Below are 18,087 nucleotides of genomic sequence, written 5' to 3'. Positions count from 1 at the left end.
CCCAGCTGGGGCTTCATGTCCAGCAGGAGTACTTATCTTAAAAAGTTGTAAATATTGGTAAATAAAATCTTTTTAATTACCAAAAAAAAGTGCTCCTATTTGGTAATCTAAAAGGATTAAAAATGCTTAGGGTTATATTTTAAGAGTAATAAGAAGAAACTATACTCAAACTTAAATAAAGAACTATTTGTCTTAAAATCTAATGAGACTTGTACTATATAAAGAGGAAAAAAAAAATGACATTTTTACCCAAATCATTACTTTCCATCATTTTTTCTCTCATTAATACAACACCAGGCAATAATATCAACAATCATTACAATCCTAGATACTACTTAATTAAGAGCAAAAAATTAGCTAGCTTCTGCTAATCTTGAATTTTTGCTTTGACATCAACTACAGCATTAATTAGAGTTCTCTACCTCCAAAATAATAGTCCATCTTTCTAACGCCGTATAATATGGAGTGTCCAATTTTTTCTAATATGATAATCAAAAAGAGTTTTCTCATTTTCTAAAAGTTTACCATCTAAGAACATATGTAACTTATCCTTATAATCTCCTTTTTCTTGGACCATCTTTTTCACATTCTCAATTGTATAATTACTTGTAACATCTAAAGTAATTTTTTCTCCTTTATAAGTCCTAACAAAAATTGGATAAACTTCTTCTTCTCTATAACCTCCACGAAGACGCAACACAAGATGGAGAGTGGATTCCTTCTGAATGTTATAATCAGTCAGTGTTCGACCATCTTCAAGTTGTTTTCCAGCAAAAATTAACCTTTGTTGATCTGGAGGAATTCCTTCTTTGTCTTGAATTTTTGTTTTAACATTGTCAATGGTGTCACAGCTCTCAACCTCAAGTGTAATGGTCTTTCCTGTGAGTGTCTTAACAAAGATTTGCATCTGTATAATTGCATGCAATGAGAAATTAAAGTATTGGACATTATAGAGAATCATTAGTAAATTAAGAGAGGGAAAACTAAACATCACAAACACTAACTTATGACATGATAACATATGACTAGGAACTACATCTAAGAAATATAATATATATTATAAGATTCATATTAAAGGGAGCCTTGGAGCAACCGTAAAGTTGTCTCCATACGACCTATAGGCTACGGGTTCGAGTGAGCCGTGGAATCAGCCACTAACGCTTGCATCAGGGTAGGCTGCCTATATCATGTTGGGTTTTTTGTATTTAATATATTAAATACATAAAAGAAGGTGAATGGGAAATGGAGGAAAATGAATTTTTTTGAGTGAAATTTTAAGTTTTCCCCCTTGGCAAATGGACATTGTCCCATATTGGAAGAGGAAGAGGTTTTTTATGGGTATATAAGCAATTGCTCTTCTTCTAGCTCAAAGAGTTGAGAAGAAGGCAAGCCTCGCGCCGTCGTCGTCGTCGTCGCTCGGCTCGGCTTCGGCTTAGGACCAAATTTATTTGTTAATAGTAAAATTAACAGAAATGTTATTAAATATTTATTTTAATAACAGAATATTAATATAAATAAACATTAATATTAAATCCAATTCAGTTATCCAAATTTTAGTTTTCTATTTTTGTAACAGAAAATTAACTACCCTTCAATTTTCCCTCTTTATTTTCCCTCTTTATTGTTGAGTAAATGGCCATTTATGTAATGGCATTTATGCTGTGGCCATTTTGCATAAACAGCCATTCTGAAGAGTTGCACCTCTTCAGATTTCAGCCCAACTTTGGCTATAAATACAACACTATTCTGCCCAGAATTTCACTACGATTTTATGAGTTTCTCCTCCTTCTTCTGCATACTTTTAGCATCAAAAAAAGCAATAGTAAGTGTGATTTGCTACCGAACTTTGTGTTCGCTGAAACACTAGGGTTTGAAGTACCACTACACCAGTGTGTAATTCGTTCTATCCTGGGAGGAAATAATCCATAACCTTGGGTACTAGGAGGGGATTAAATTCCTTAAGGAAACACTGTGAATTCAGTGGGCTCGAATTGGTTTTCTGTTTTATGTTTCATTTATATTTTCAGTAATTATTTTACAAATACTAGTCTACTAACAAGTTATTTATCCGAATCCAAGGGTCTATTGGAAACCGTCTCTCTATCACTACAAGGTAGGGATAAGGTTTGCGTATATATTATCCTCCCAAGACTCCATTATGTGGGATTATACTGGGTATGTTGTTGTTGTTGTTATTGTATTGGCCAACATAAAAAGGTTTTGTTGGACTAACCTTTACATAAATAGCCAGTTGAATTCACAGTTTATTTTACTTAGCGGGTAAATATAGATTACTCACTGATTGTGTGTGTATATATATATATATATATTCGTCGAATATTTTTAATTTAAATGGTTGGATGGACGGCTATATAAGTTAACTCTTCTCAATTTTTACCCTTCTCAATTTTTCCTCTATTGTTCTTCAACTAAATGTTAATTGATTTTTATTCGTAATTCTTCTCTTGACAAATCACAAGTATGTCTAATTATCATGAATATGAATAGGACGAAAGTGAATAGGCCGAGATTATTATAGAAATTATAATGTAATAGGATGAACCAAGTTGAAGAGGACTTGATCTCGAGTTTCACCATCTTGAACCCCAAATCCATCTCCAAATTGGTACATGACATGTGCCATCCGTGCTTCATTTATTACATGCTTGAGAAGTTTTCGATGTGATGTAGAAAGAGTATTGAAATGGTAATTGATCTTTTTCCACAATGCAATATTATGTACAGATCCTCCGTCGAGCTGGAATTAGTTTTGACGGACATTATTATCTTTTCAAAAGCTTCCTTGGTTTCAACTTCGAAGTAACAACTGAGTCCAAGTTTGTCAATGCTGTCTATAAGTTCTAGCAGGTCCAGTGAACTATTTTTTTGTAACGCCGTCATGTTAACTAAAAGGGAGAGAGAGAAAAAGAAAAAGAATAAAAATAGAATGGGAGTCCTTAATTCAAAAAAAACAAACAAACGTTGTAAACGACGCAAGATTAGATAACTATTGTGTGGAATGTGTGGACTTGGAAGTGACGTTCAGTTCACCTTCTAGACTTGAAGATTCCTCAAGTGATCAAGTTTTGACAAGTTTGTCTGACTCGAGATACTTAGCCCTCGTCTGACCATAGATTATGGCAACACTACAATTCTATGTATTTATAGCTATCAATTTTCAGTTACAAATATGAAAATCGTAGCTAATACCTATCAATAACCACAAAAATTAAAATTTCACAACTATTTATAATTTCGTAAAATTTATTAGCTACAAAATTAAATTGGCAAACCTAATTCTTTATTTCTTCTATAGTTGCTAATTACGGTGGCAATAATGATCTGAATAGCTACAAATTTATTGCTACAACAAAACTTCGTAGCTAATGGTATATTTTTTGCCACGCGTTTAAAGTTATTATAGCAATAACAACCTTATATCCACAAAGAATTACTTGAAATAAAATGTTATAGCTAAATAGATCTCTTTGCTTCAAGCTATAAAAATCCATAGCAATAAGTGGCTTAACAGCTATAAACTTATTCATACAATTCAATTTTGTAGCTAATAGAAAGTTTTTGCCACGTGTTTGAAGATATTGTAGCAATACTAACTTTTTTAGCCACAAAAATTACTTGAAATTAAATATTGTAACTAAAATATTTTTACTTCAATTATAAAAAATTATAGTAATAGCTGGCTCAATAACAACAAATTTATTTTCAGAATAAAATTCATCGCTAAATATAAGCTCTNGAAGCAATAGACGCATTCAAGCAATACAAAAATGAAGTTGAAACGCAACTTAACAAGAAAATCAAAATGATAAGAAGTGATAGGGGTGGTGAATATGAATCTCCTTTTGAACAAATATGTTTAGAATATGGAATTATTCATCAAACAACGGCCCCTTACACGCCCCAATCCAATGGGATTGCAGAAAGAAAGAATCGTTCATTAAAGGAAATGAACACTTTATTGATAAGTTCTGGTTTGCCACAGAACTTGTGGAGGGAAGCCGTTCTTACGGCTAGTCGAATACTAAATCGAGTACCCCATAGCAAAACACAATCCATTCCATATGAAAAATGGAAAGGAAGGAAGCCCAACTTGAATTATTTTAAAGTGTGGGGGTGTTTGTCAAAAGTGTAAGTTCCTAAGCCCGAAAGGGTAAAGATAGGACCGAAAACTGTTGATTGTGTTTTCATAGGATATGCGACTAATAGTAAAGCATATCGATTTTTGGTTCATAAAATCAGAAAATCCCGACATTCATAATAATACGGTTATAGAATCAGATAATGCTGAGTTCTTTGAAAATATATATCCATATAAAAAGGAATGTGAGTCGATTGGTGAAGGATCTAAACGACCTCGGGAAGAAACAAAAGAAAGTACACTTAACCAGGAGGATCCAATACGTAGTAAACGTCAAAGAACGTTGTGACGACCCAAAGGGTCATCACCTGTTCTTAATTGAATTCTGTGTCCCCGAGGCCTTGAAAACCTCATTTAGAGTTACCTTGATTTGCGTGCACAGTCCGGGCGCGTATCCGAAAAGCTTAAATATGAAATTCTGTGAAAAATGCTACGTTTTGATGTTAAAATGAATAAATTTCACTTTGGTCAACATTTTGGGCAAATGGACCCGGACCCGTGATTTGACGGTCCCGGAGGGTCTGTAGGAAAATATGGGACTTGGGCGTATGCCCGGAATCGAATTCCGAGGTTCCAAGCCCGAGAAATGAATTTTTTTGTAAAATTGTTTTCTAGAAATGTCTAAGAAAATTGGAAATGAAATCTGATTAGAAAGCGATGGTATCGGGCCCGTATTTTGGTTCCGGCACCCGGTATATGTCATATATATGATTTAAGATGTTTCTGTGAAATTTGGTGAAAAACGGACGTCGTTTGACGTGATTCGGACCTAAATTGGAAAGTTTGATGTTTTATGAAGTTTGAAAGAATTCATGGATTTTGAGGTTTAATTCGATGTTTATAATGTTATTTTGGTGATTTGATCGCACGAATAAGTCCGTAGGATATTTTTGAGGTTGTGTGTATATTTGGTTTGGAGCCCCGAGGGCTCGGGTGAGTTTTGGTTAGGCCATGGGTTGCATTTTTGAACTTAAAAATTTGCTGGTGTGATTCAGGTCTGCAGGCTTCGCAAATTCGCAAATGCGAGCTCGCAAATGCGATACTTCCATCGCAAATGCGAATACTAGACCTGGGCAGGCCTGATCGCAAATGCGACCAATTGGTTCGCAAATGCGAATACTAGACCTGGGCAGGCCTGATCGCAAATGCGACCAATTGGTTCGCAAATGCGAAGGTCCTCTAGTCAGCCTGGGGTCGCAAATGCGACCCTGTGTTCGCAATTCCCCAGTCGCAAATGCGACTTTTGTTTCGCTAATGTGAAGGTCCAGAAATTTCAAAGGGTTCGCAAATGTGAACCCTGTTTCGCATTTCCCACATCTGCAGAGGTCGGGGTTTGCAATTGATAACCCCTGTTCGCATTTCCCATATCAGAGACCTGCAATTTTACACTTAAACGATTTTGAACCCCATTTTTCATATTTTCTCAAACCCAAACACACTTAGGCGATTTTTCAAGCACAAGTCTTCCTCCAAATCAATTGTAAGTTAGTTTTTACTCATTTCTTTCAATCATTAACATCTTTTACATGATTTCAACCTAAAATCAAAGATTTTCATGGGAAAAATTGGGTGTTTTGGGTAGAACCTAGGTTTTTCAAAAATTGGGGATTTGGACCTCAATTTGAGGTCCGATTTCAAAACAAATTATATATTTGAGTTCGTGGGGGAATGGGTAATCTGGTTTTGGTTCGAACCTCGGGTTTTGACCACGGGCCCGGGGGCGATTTTTGACTTTTTGGGTAAAACTTTGGAAAACTCATTTTCATGCATTGGGGTGATTTATTTAGCGTTTATTGATGTAATTAAGTAATTTTTGATTTAGACACGAACGAATTGGCGGTGGAATCAAGGGGTAAAGCTATAATTGAGACTTGAATTGTGTTCAAGACATCGAGGTAAGTGTTTGGTCTAACCTTAGCTTGAGGGATTAGGAGTTGAGTCCTATTTGCTATGCGGTAATTGTTGAGTACGACGTATAGGCATGGTGACGAGTATCAATACATTGGTGTCTAGCATGACCGTGAGTCTTATAATGTGATTTTCATGATTTCGTTGAACGATCTATGCTTTAGAAGTGATTTCTATTTGTTGTGAGAAGTAAAGCAGTAATTGTGACTTTTGAACATCATGGAGCATTGGCTCGAGTTATATTATGAAATGTGAAAGTATATGAGATGATTGAATCCTTTGGAGCATTGGCTCAAGTGGTAAAGTGAGTTATGAAATAAAAGTGAAAGCAAGAGAAATAGTTCTTAAATGTTCCCTTGCCGGGATATTATTGCTTTGTGGATTATCTCCCTTGCCGGGACGTTGAGATTGTTAATGTTGTACCCTTTCCAGGATTTAATTGGTTAATTGTGTTCCCTTTCCGGGATTTCTATTATTATTTTGTTTATTCCCTTGCCCCTCGTTTGTGATTGTTGTTTGGGTGAGGAAGAGTGTTAAAGCACGAAGGGTGAAGCCGTGCATTGTTTGTTATTGTGAGGAAAGAGTGTAAAGCACGAAGGGTGATGCCGTGCCGCACGATGTACCATTCCGTGCCGATCCTATTGATTATATGTGAGGAAAGAGAGTAAAATCACGAAGGGTGATGCCGTGCACATTTTATCATATAACTGCTTTGGTGAGGAAAGAGAGTAAAAGCAAGAAAGGTGATGCCGTGCACTTGTCCTTGATTTCCCTGATTCTTGCTGATAATTGAGTTGTGTTGATCTTTACGTTTATTGTACTGATTTTCTGTTGTTACTTGACTTTATGGTGATGTCATTGATTCTCTTGCCCTAATTGCCTTGTAATTGTTGCTTGGGTGAGGAAGAGTATAAAGCACGAAGGGTGATGCCGTGCATTGTTTGTTATTGTGAGGAAAGAGTGTTAAAGCACGAAGGGTGATGCCGTGCACTTATTGCCGTTTGTTATGATTTCTTGTTGTTATCAGTTCAAATGCATTAATTGTCTTATTCCACTATTACTGTGTTTCTTTATGTTGACATTTTCCTTTATTGTGTTACTTGTTATTATTGGATCAAGGTATCTTAGCGCAACATTATGCCTTGAATTTTATGCTATAATTGCTACATGTTTATGTGACTTAATTGCTACTTGACATTTAGTATACTGAATATTAAATTGCCTAATTGCTCCTTAAAGTCCATAATTAACTGCTGCTTGTCATTATTTGTTTTCCTCAGTGAATCATATTTATTGTGTACTTGTTGTCTTATGAATTCGTATTAATTGTTGCGTTTGTTGGAGTAAATTTCATTTGGAATAACTGTTGATATAATGAAATGGGAGCGGGTGGTATGCCTACCACGAGATTTAATGAAATGGGAGCGGGTGGTACGCCTACCACGAGATTTAATGAAATGGGAGCGGGTGGTACGCCTACCACAAGATATAATAAAATGGGAGCAGGTGGTACACCTATCACAATATTTAATGAAATGGAGCGAGTGGTACGCCTACCACAAGATATGAGAAATGGGATCGGGTTGCACGCCTGCAACGAGTTGTGAACCGAGAGTGAAATCTGCCTTGTTTTCTTTATCCTTGTTAGAAGTTGAATTTTGGTTTCCTGATAATTCTCTTGAGATTCTGCTTTATCTGTTATTTCCCGAAGCATGTTTCCCCCTCCCATCTTTGTTTGTTTATTTCTGCTTTACTTTCCGCTGTATATTATACAACTGCACAGGTTTTTTTGGTGGTCTGGTCCTAGCCTCGTCACTACTTCGCCGGGGTTAGGCTAGGCACTTACCAGCACATGGGGTCGGTTGTGCTGATACTACACTCTGCACTCTTTTGTGCAGACCCCAGTGTTGTAGATTTCGGACCGCAGTGAGATTGCTGGATCTTATTCATCAGGCGACTCGAGGTAGTCCTGCAGGCGTTCGCAGGCCCTGGCGTCTCCTTTCATCTACTTTCCTGTTTCTTTGATGTATTTCCAGAGACAGTGTTGAATTTATTTCTTTCAGACCTTTATGTGTAGTATTCCTAGACCGTCTGTGAAACTGTGACACCAGTTCTGGGTAGTCGAGACTCAAGCAGTTGTAGTAGATATTCATGCTCAGATAGCTTATTGTTTTTCTTCTGCTTATGTTAAATTCCGCTGTTAAATGTTATATCTTCGTAATTGTTAAAGAATATAAAATGGGTAAAAAGTTAAATTGTTCAAATGATTGGCTTGCCTAGCTCATATTAGTAGGCGCCATCACGACTCCCGAGGGTGGGAAATCCGGGTCGTGACAAGTAATTGGCGGTGGAATCAAGGGGTAAAGCTATAATTGAGACTTGAGTTGTGTTCAAGACATCGAGGTAAGTGTTTGGTCTAACCTTAGCTTGAGCGATTAGGAGTTGAGTCCTATTTGCTATGTGGTAATTGTTGAGTACGACGTATAGGCATGGTGACGAGTATCTATACGTTGGTGTCTAGCATGACCGTGGGTCTTAAAATTTGATTTTCATGATTTCGTTGAACGATCTATGCTTCAGAAGTAATTTCTATTTGTTGTGAGAAGTAAAGCAGTAATTGTGACTTTTGTACATCATGGAGCATTGGCTCGAGTTATATTATGAAATGTGAAAGTATATGAGATGATTGAATCCTTTGGAGCATTGGCTCAAGTGGTAAAGTGAGTTATGAAATAAAAGTGAAAGCAAGAGAAAGAGTTATTAAATTGTTCCCTTGCCGGGATATTATTGCTTTGTGGATTATCTCCCTTGCCGGGACGTTGAGATTGTTAATGTTGTACCCTTTCCAGGATTTAATTGGTTAATTGTGTTCCCTTGCCGGGATTTTTATTATTATTTACTTTATTCCCTTGCCCCTCGTTTGTGATTGTTGTTTGGGTGAGGAAGAGTGTTAAAGCACGAAGGGTGAAGCCGTTCATTGTTTGTTATTGTGAGGAAAGAGTGTAAAGCACGAAGGGTGATGCCGTGCTGCACGATGTACCATTCCGTGCCGATCCTATTGATTATATGAGAGGAAAGAGAGTAAAAGCACGAAGGGTGATGCCGTGCACATTTAATCATATAACTGCTTTGGTGAGGAAAGACAGTAAAAGCACGAAGGGTGATGTCGTGCACTTGTCCTTGATTTCCCTGATTCTTGCTGATAATTGAGTTGTGTTGATCTTTACGTTTATTTTACTAATTTTCTGTTGTTACTTGACTTTATGGTGATGTCATTGATTCTCTTGCCCTAATTGCTTTGTAATTATTTCTTGGGTGAGGAAGAATTTAAAGCACGAAGGGTGATTCCGTGCATTGTTTGTTATTGTGAGGAAAGAGTGTTAAAGCACGAAGGGTGATGCCGTGCACTTATTGCCGTTTGTTATGATTTCTTGTTGTTATCAGTTCAAATGCATTAATTGTCTTATTCCACTATTACTGTGTTTCTTTATGTTGACATTTTCCTTTATTGTGTTACTTGTTATTATTGGATCAATGTATCCTAGCGCAACATTATGCCTTGAATTTTATGCTATAATTGCTACATGTTTATGTGACTTAATTGCTACTTGACATTTAGTATACTAAATATTAAATTGCCTAATTGCTCCTTAAAGTCCATAATTAATTGCTCCCTGTCATTATTTGCTTTCCTCGGTGAATCATATTTATTGTGTACTTGTTGTCTTATGAATTCGTATTAATTGTTGCGTTTGTTGGAGTAAATTTCATTTGGAATAACTTATGATATAATGAAATGGAGCGGGTGGTACGCCTACCACGAGATTTAATGAAATGGGAGCGGGTGGTACGCCTACCACGAGATTTAATGAAATTGGAGCGGGTGGTACGCCTACCACAAGATATAATGAAATGGGACCGGGTGGTACACCTACCACAAGATTTAATGAAATGGAGGGGGTGGTACGCCTACCACAAGATATGAGAAATGGGATCGGGTTGCACGCCTGCAACGAGTTGTGAACCGAGAGTGAAATCTGCCTTGTTTTCTTTATCCTTGTTAGAAGTTGAATTTTGGTTTCCTGATAATTCTCTTGAGATTCTGCTTTATCTGTTATTTCCCGAAGCATGTTTCCCCCTCCCATCTTTGTTTGTTTATTTCTGCTTTACTTTCCGCTGTATATTATACAACTGCACAGGTTTATTTGGTGGTCTGGTCCTAGCCTCGTCACTACTTCGTCGGGGTTAGGCTAGGCACTTACCAGCACATGGGGTCGGTTGTGCCGATACTACACTCTGCACTCTTTTGTGCAAACCCCAGTGTTGTAGATTTCGGACTGCAGTGAGATTGCTGGATCTTATTCATCAGGCGACCCGAGGTAGTCCTGCAGGCGTTCGCAGGCCCTGGCGTCTCCTTTCATCTACTTTCCTGTTTCTTTGATGTATTTCCAGAGACAGTGTTGAATTTATTTCTTTCAGACCTTTATGTGTAGTATTCCTAGACCGTCTGTGAAACTGTGACACCAGTTCTGGGTAGTCGAGACTCAAGCAGTTGTAGTAGATATTCATGCTCAGATAGCTTATTGTTTTTCTTCCGCTTATGTTAAATTCCGCTGTTAAATGTTATATCTTCGTAATTGTTAAAGAATATAAAATGGGTAAAAAGTTAAATTGTTCAAATGATTGGCTTGCCTAGATCATATTTGTAGGCGCCATCACGACTCCCGAAGGTGGAAAATCCGTGTCGTGACAAGTAATTGGCGGTGGAATCAAGGGGTAAAGCTATAATTGAGACTTGAGTTGTGTTCAAGACATCGAGGTAAGTGTTTGGTCTAACCTTAGCTTGAGCGATTAGGAGTTGAGTCCTATTTTCTATGTGGTAATTGTTGAGTACGACGTATAGGCATGGTAACGAGTATCTATACGTTGGTGTCTAGCATGACCGTGGGTCTTAAAATGTGATTTTCATGATTTCGTTGAACGATCTATGCTTTAGAAGTAATTTCTATTTGTTGTGAGAAGTAAAGCAGTAATTGTGACTTTAGATCATGGAGCATTGGCTTGAGTTATATTATGAAATGTGAAAGTATATGAGATGATTGAATCCTTTGGAGCATTGGCTCAAGTGGTAAAGTGAGTTATGAAATAAAAGTGAAAGCAAGAGAAAGAGTTATTAAATTGTTCCCTTGCCGGGATATTATTGCTTTGTGGATTATCTCCCTTGCCGGGACGTTGAGATTGTTAATGTTGTACCCTTGCCGGGATTTAATTGGTTAATTGTGTTCCCTTGCCGGGATTTTTATTATTATTTTGTTTATTAGCTTGCCCCTTGTTTGTGATTGTTGTTTGGGTGAGGAAGATTGTTAAAGCACGAAGGGTGATGCCGTGCATTGTTTGTTACTGTGAGGAAAGAGTGTAAAGCACGAAGGGTGATGCCGTGCCGCTATGTACCATTCCGTGCCAATCCTATTGATTATATGTGAGGAAAGAGAGTAAAAGCACGGAGGGTGATGCCGTGCACATTTTATCATATAACTGCTTTGGTGAGGAAAGAGAGTAAAAGCACGAAGGGTGATGCCGTGCACTTGTCCTTAATTTCCCTGATCCTTGCTGATAATTGAGTTGTGTTGATCTTTACGTTTATTTTACTGATTTTCTGTTGTTACTTGACTTTATGGTGATGTCATTGATTCTCTTGCCCTAATTGCTTTGTAATTGTTGCTTGGGTGAGGAAGAGTGTAAAGCACGAAGGGTGATTCCGTGCATTGTTTGTTATTGTGAGAAAAGAGTGTTAAAGCACGAAGGGTGATGCCGTGCACTTATTGCCGTTTGTTATGATTTCTTGTTGTTATCAGTTCAAATGCATTAATTGTCTAATTCCACTATTACTGTGTTTCTTTATGTTGACATTTTCCTTTATTGTGTTACTTGTTATTATTGGATCAAGGTATCCTTGCGCAATATGCCTTGAATTTTATGCTATAATTGCTACATGTTTATGTGACTTAATTGCTACTTGACATTTAGTATACTAAATATTAAATTGCCTAATTGCTCCTTAAAGTCCATAATTAATTGCTCCCTGTCATTATTTGCTTTCCTCGGTGAATCATATTTATTGTGTACTTGTTGTCTTATGAATTCGTATTAATTGTTGCGTTTGTTGGAGTAAATTTCATTTGGAATAACTTATGATATAATGAAATGGAGCGGGTGGTACGCCTACCACGAGATTTAATGAAATGGGAGCGGGTGGTACGCCTACCACGAGATTTAATGAAATGGGAGCGGGTGGTACGCCTACCACGAGATTTAATGAAATGGGAGCGGGTGGTACGCCTACCACAAGATTTAATGAAATGGGAGCGGGTGGTACGCCTACCACAAGATATGAGAAATGGGATCGGGTTGCACTCCTGCAACGAGTTGTGAACCGAGAGTGAAATCTGCCTTGTTTTCCTTATCCTTGTTAGAAGTTGAATTTTGGTTTCTTGATAATTCTCTTGAGATTCTGCTTTATCTGTTATTTCCCGAAGCATGTTTCCCCCTCCAATCTTTATTTGCTTATTTCTGCTTTACTTTCCGCTGTATATTATACAACTGCACAGGTTTATTTGGTGGTCTGGTCCTAGCCTCGTCACTACTTCGCCGGGGTTAGGCTAGGCACTTACCAGCACATGGGGTCGGTTGTGCTGATACTACACTCTGCACTCTTTCGTGCAGACCCCAGTGTTGTAGATTTCGGACCGCAGTGAGATTGCTGGATCTTATTCATCAGGCGACCCGAGGTAGTCCTGCAGGCGTTCGCAGGCCCTCGCATCTCCTTTCGTCTACTTTCCTGTTTCTTTGATGTATTTCCAGAGACAGTGTTGAATTTATTTCATTCAGACCTTTAAGTGTAGTATTCTTAGACCGTCTTTAAAACTGTGACACCGGTTCTGGGTAGTCGAGACTCAAGCAGTTGTAGTAGATATTCATGCTCAGATAGCTTATTGTTTTTCTTCCGCTTATGTTAAATTCCGCTGTTTAATGTTATATCTTCGTAATTGTTAAAGAATATAAAATGGGTAAAAAGTTAAATTGTTCAAATGATTGGCTTGCCTAGCTCATATTAGTAGGCGCCATCACGACTCCCGAGGGTGGGAAATTCGGGTCGTGACAAACGTCTACTTCATTTGGACAAGATTTTGTGACTTTCTTATTGAAAAATGAGCCTCAAACATTTAAAGAAGCTATGTCTTCTTCGGAATCCTTGTTTTGGAAAGAGGCATTCAATAGTGAAATAGAATCCATATTGAACAACCATACATGAGAATTGGTTGATCTTCCTCCAGGAAATAAACCGTTGGGATCTAAATGGATCTTTAAGAGGAAGATGAAAGATGATGGCACTATTGACAAATTTAAGGCAAGACTTGTGGTCAAAGGGTATAGACAACGAGAAGGTCTTGACTACTTCGATATATACTCTCCAGTTACAAGAATTACGTCCATACGAACATTAGTAACGTTAGCTGCAGTTTATGGTCTTGAAATTCATCAAATGGATGTTAAGACAGCCTTCTTAAATGGAGAGTTGGAGGAAGAAATCTACATGGAACAACCTGAAGGGTTTGTGTTCCAGGTAAAAAAGAAGGTCTGTAGACTTGTTAAGTCCCTTTACGGATTAAAACAAGCACCCAAACAATGGTATGCGAAATTTGACCAAACAATGTTATCAAATGGTTTTAAAATAAATGAATGTGATAAATATGTGTACATTAAAAATGTTCCAAATCACATAGTCATTGTTTGCTTATATGTGGATGATATGCTGATAATTAGTAATGACATTGCCAACATAAATGCAACTAAGCGCATGCTAACTGGCAAGGTTGATATGAAAGACTTGGGAGTTGCTGATTTAATTCTGGAAATTAAGATCCATAACACTTCTCAGGGTCTGGCATTGTCACAATCTCATTATATTAAGACAGTACTTGAAAAATTCAAGCACTTGGGCTTTAAAGTTGCAAAGACTCCAATTGACGTGAATCTTGCATTAGCAAAGAACAAAGGCCAAAGCATATCACAATTGGATTACGCTCGTGTGTTGGGTTGCTTAATGTACATCATGAACTGTACACGACCAGATATAGCTTGTGCTATAAGTAAATTGAGTCGATATACGAGCAATCCAGGTTAATCTCATTGGATGGCCATGAAACGAGTTTTGGGGTATTTAGTACATACCCAGGACTTTGCTTTGCACTACAATAAATATCCTGCGGTCATTGAGGGATACTGTGATGCAAATTGGATCACCGGATCAACTGATTCCAAGTCCACAAGTGGATATGTATTCACTATTGGTGGAGGAGCGGTATCTTAGAAGTCGTCCAAACAAACTTGTATTGCCCGCTGTACAATGGAGGCTGAATTCATTGCCTTAGATAAAGCCGGTGAAGAAGCTGAATGACTCCGGTATTTCTTGGAAGATATTCCATTTTGGCCCAAACCGTTGGCACCAATATGCATACATTGCGATAGTCAAGCGGCAATTGGAAGGGCTGGGAGCGTTATGTATAACGGTAGATCTCGTCATATACGACGAAGACATAAAACCGTTAGAAAATTACTCTGTAGAGGAATTATCACGATTGACTATGTAAAGTCAGGTGATAATGTGTCGGATCCACTTACAAAAGGCCTAACTAGAGAGGTAGTTGAGAAGTCATCAAGGGGAATGGGACTGTGGCTGAGAACAAGTCATAGTGGCGGTAACTCTACCTAGAAGACTGGAGATCCCAAGATCTAGGCTCAAGGAGATCAAACAAAGTCATTAATGACGGTTCAACATTGTCAACTAAACTTTTGGTCCATTCTCATGATGAGACAATGTTCAGTACAAGGATAAAGCATTAAGGGTTTTTAATGATTTCTAAATTTGATACGGGGTATATCAAATAGTGTATCTACGGGATGGCACGTTTAGGAATCACCTATGTAAGTGTGAAGTGTTAGCTGCTTCAAGGAGAACTTCGTAAGGCCAGTTCTCTACGCACTTATGAAACCAGGCGGTGTTCATGGCTGAAACGAACACAACAATGAGAACCAAAGACGGTTAAGGGTTGGTTGTGTGACTTGTGGTTGTCTAGGTATACACCAAAGTTCGATGGTTCAAAGATATCAAATCTACCGAATGATCGAGTATATCCGACATAAGTTCACTACGGAAAGTTCAAAGGGAAACCTACTTATCCAAATGCAATTACTCCTTGCTTGCGAATCACACAATTTTTCATGCATACTTCCGTGATATAGCCATTCCCCATTCATGTGGGGGATTGTTGGGTTTTTTTGTATTTAATATATTAAATACATAAAAGAGGGTGAATGGGAAATGGAGGGAAATAAAATTTTTGAGTGAAATTTTAAGTTTCCCCCTGGCAAATGGACATTGTCCCATATTGGAAGAGGAAGATGTTTTTTTATGGGTATATAAGCAATTGCTCTTCTTCTACCTCTTATAGAGTTGAGAAGAAGGCAAGCCTCGCGCCGTCGTCGTCGCTCGCTCGCTCGGCTCGGCATCGGCTTCGGCTTCAGTCTTCGGCTTCGGCTTCGGATTTGGATTTGGTCAATTGATCGATTAATTTTTTGGACCAAATTTATTTGTTAATAGTAAAATATTAACAGAAATGTTATTAAATATTTGTTTTAATAACAGAATATTAATATTAAAATAAATATTAATATTAAATCCAATTCAGTTCAGTTTTCTGTTTTTGTAACAGAAAATTAACTACCCTTCAATTTTCCCTCTTTATTTTCCCTCTTTATTATTGAGTAAATGGCCATTTATGTAATGGCATTTATGCTGTGGCCGTTTTGCATAAACAACCATTCTGAAGAGTTGCACATCTTCAGATTTCAGCCCAACTTTGGCTATAAATACAACACCATTCTGCTCAGAATTTCACTACGATTTTCTGAGTTTCTCCTCCTTCTTCTGCATACTTTTAGCATCAAACAAAGCAACAGTAAGTGTGATTTGCTACCGAACTTTGTGTTCGCTGAAACACTGGGGTTTGAAGTACCACTACACCAGTGTGTAATTCGTTCTATCCTGGGAGGAAATAATCCATAACCTTGGGTACTAGGAGGGGATTAAATTCCTTAAGGGAACACTGTGAATTCAGTGGGCTCGAATTGATTTTCTGTTTATGTTCACTTCTATTTATGCTCATTTCTGTTTATGTTCATTTATATTTTCAGAATTATTTTACAAATACAGTCTACTAACATATCACACCCCTTGAGGTGGGGCCAGGGGCATAGGCACCTTGATCGAAGCGGTGTCACCTGACATCGCTTCGTCGAAATCTTCTCATATTTTGTATGTATAAATAATAAATAAAATTAAAATATTGGGTATAAGTATAAAAAAAAATGACACCACTTGTCGTTATAATAATTTATTCATTTGTTCACTTCTTCAAACATTGACATCATTTACGAAAATTCATGCGTATACCACTCCTTGCATGAATACTGGATGCTTAATGCACTAGACTGCCCCTTCATTAAGATCCATATTAATTTGACTAATGACACGAACATTAAAGAATGCTTTCCTCATGTCAAATAACACATAATCAGAAAACGAGACAATTACCAAGCAGGTTAAACCATTTACATGAAATCAATTAGAACGTTCAACAATGGTTGTTTTAATTAGTTTTGTTTTGTTGTCTATATATCTAAATTTTATTTCACACAAACATAAGAAATAGAACGTTCAAATTAAAATGAGATTAGATAGTCAATTATGAACTTCATCATTCTTTTTCAGACGTACGAAATAAATAAAGGAAAACAAAATGATAAAGAAAGAAATGGAGGGGATGGAGATGAGCAATAGAAGAACTTACCTTGAAAACTTGTGAGAATAAAGAGAGAAAGAGGTTGTTCAAGAACTAAAAAGAAGAAAATTGAACTAAAGCGAGGAATATTTAAGTGCCAATTAAATCGGAGATGATAGGCAACCAGCTCCTAAGAAATTGTCAAATAATTAGAGAGTAGGAGAAACTCTCGTAATTTGAAATATATAGAGCCCTAACCAGACACATAAAATTAATTTTTGGTTGATATATTTTCTCTTAAAGTAAAACAAATAACATAACGAGTATATATATAAGTATTTCTCTAGTTTCTTTCTTAGAGAACATTAGTTCGCAAACAAATTAAAACAATAAAAACAACAACAATAATAATAATAATAATAATTAATTGTAAGGATAATGATAAGGTTGGTCCAATCAAGTTAGGAACATAACAAACAATGGACACCTTATGTCCCATTTATATTATTAGATTATTATTGTCACTACTATATGCTACATAGATTTTACTTAATTCTTATAGAACAATTCTCAAAAGGAAGTAAGGAACAATTGCGAATTGGTTCGTTACTTATAATTAGCTTTGATTCTCCTAAGTTCCTAACATAGAGATACAGCCAAGTACAATTACATTTTAATTGACAGGATTATATTTTCGGTCCATCGCCAATAAATATTTGTTAAATTTGTAACAATTATTAGTGAAAAGATCAAAAGTGCATAATTTTATCTATCGAAGGTTAAATTATTATTTCTTAATTTATTTTATATATAGAACTACGAACTAGTTTAGTGACTAAATACTAGGCAGGGGCGGATTTACTGTGGTTGAAGCGGTGTCATCCGACACCGCTTTGTCAAAAATACGTACAAGTAAAATAAAATGTCACCACTTAGTCAAAGCAAGGTAGTTGGTTTTTATATATATATATATATATATATATATATATATATATATATATATATATATAAAAGAAAAGTGAAATATTTAAATATAATNTATATAAAAGAAAAAATACGTACAAGTAAAATAAAATGTGACCACTTAGTCAAAGCAAGGTAGTTGGTTTGCTGGTGTCACGACCTGGAATTTCCACCTTCGGGACCGTAATGGCGCCTAGCATTTCACTTGCTAGGCAA

General features: G+C 36.9%; 1 protein-coding gene across 1 annotated transcript; it reads right to left on the bottom strand.

Annotated features, from left to right (window-relative positions):
* Window positions 258-17,021, bottom strand: LOC109226679 (ubiquitin-like). The gene is made up of 2 exons (XM_019391505.1): window positions 16,978-17,021; window positions 258-907 (listed from the first exon to the last, which is right to left on the bottom strand). Exon 2 carries the CDS (start codon window positions 905-907, stop codon window positions 446-448), a length of 462 nt encoding a protein of 153 aa, XP_019247050.1. The 5' UTR covers window positions 16,978-17,021; the 3' UTR covers window positions 258-445.

The sequence above is a fragment of the Nicotiana attenuata genome, chromosome 6, assembly GCF_001879085.1.
Source record: "Nicotiana attenuata strain UT chromosome 6, NIATTr2, whole genome shotgun sequence".
In the NCBI taxonomy this organism is placed as follows: Eukaryota; Viridiplantae; Streptophyta; class Magnoliopsida; order Solanales; family Solanaceae; genus Nicotiana; species Nicotiana attenuata.
Note: the sequence above shows the minus strand (reverse complement) of the source record. Positions and strands in the feature narration are given on the sequence as shown.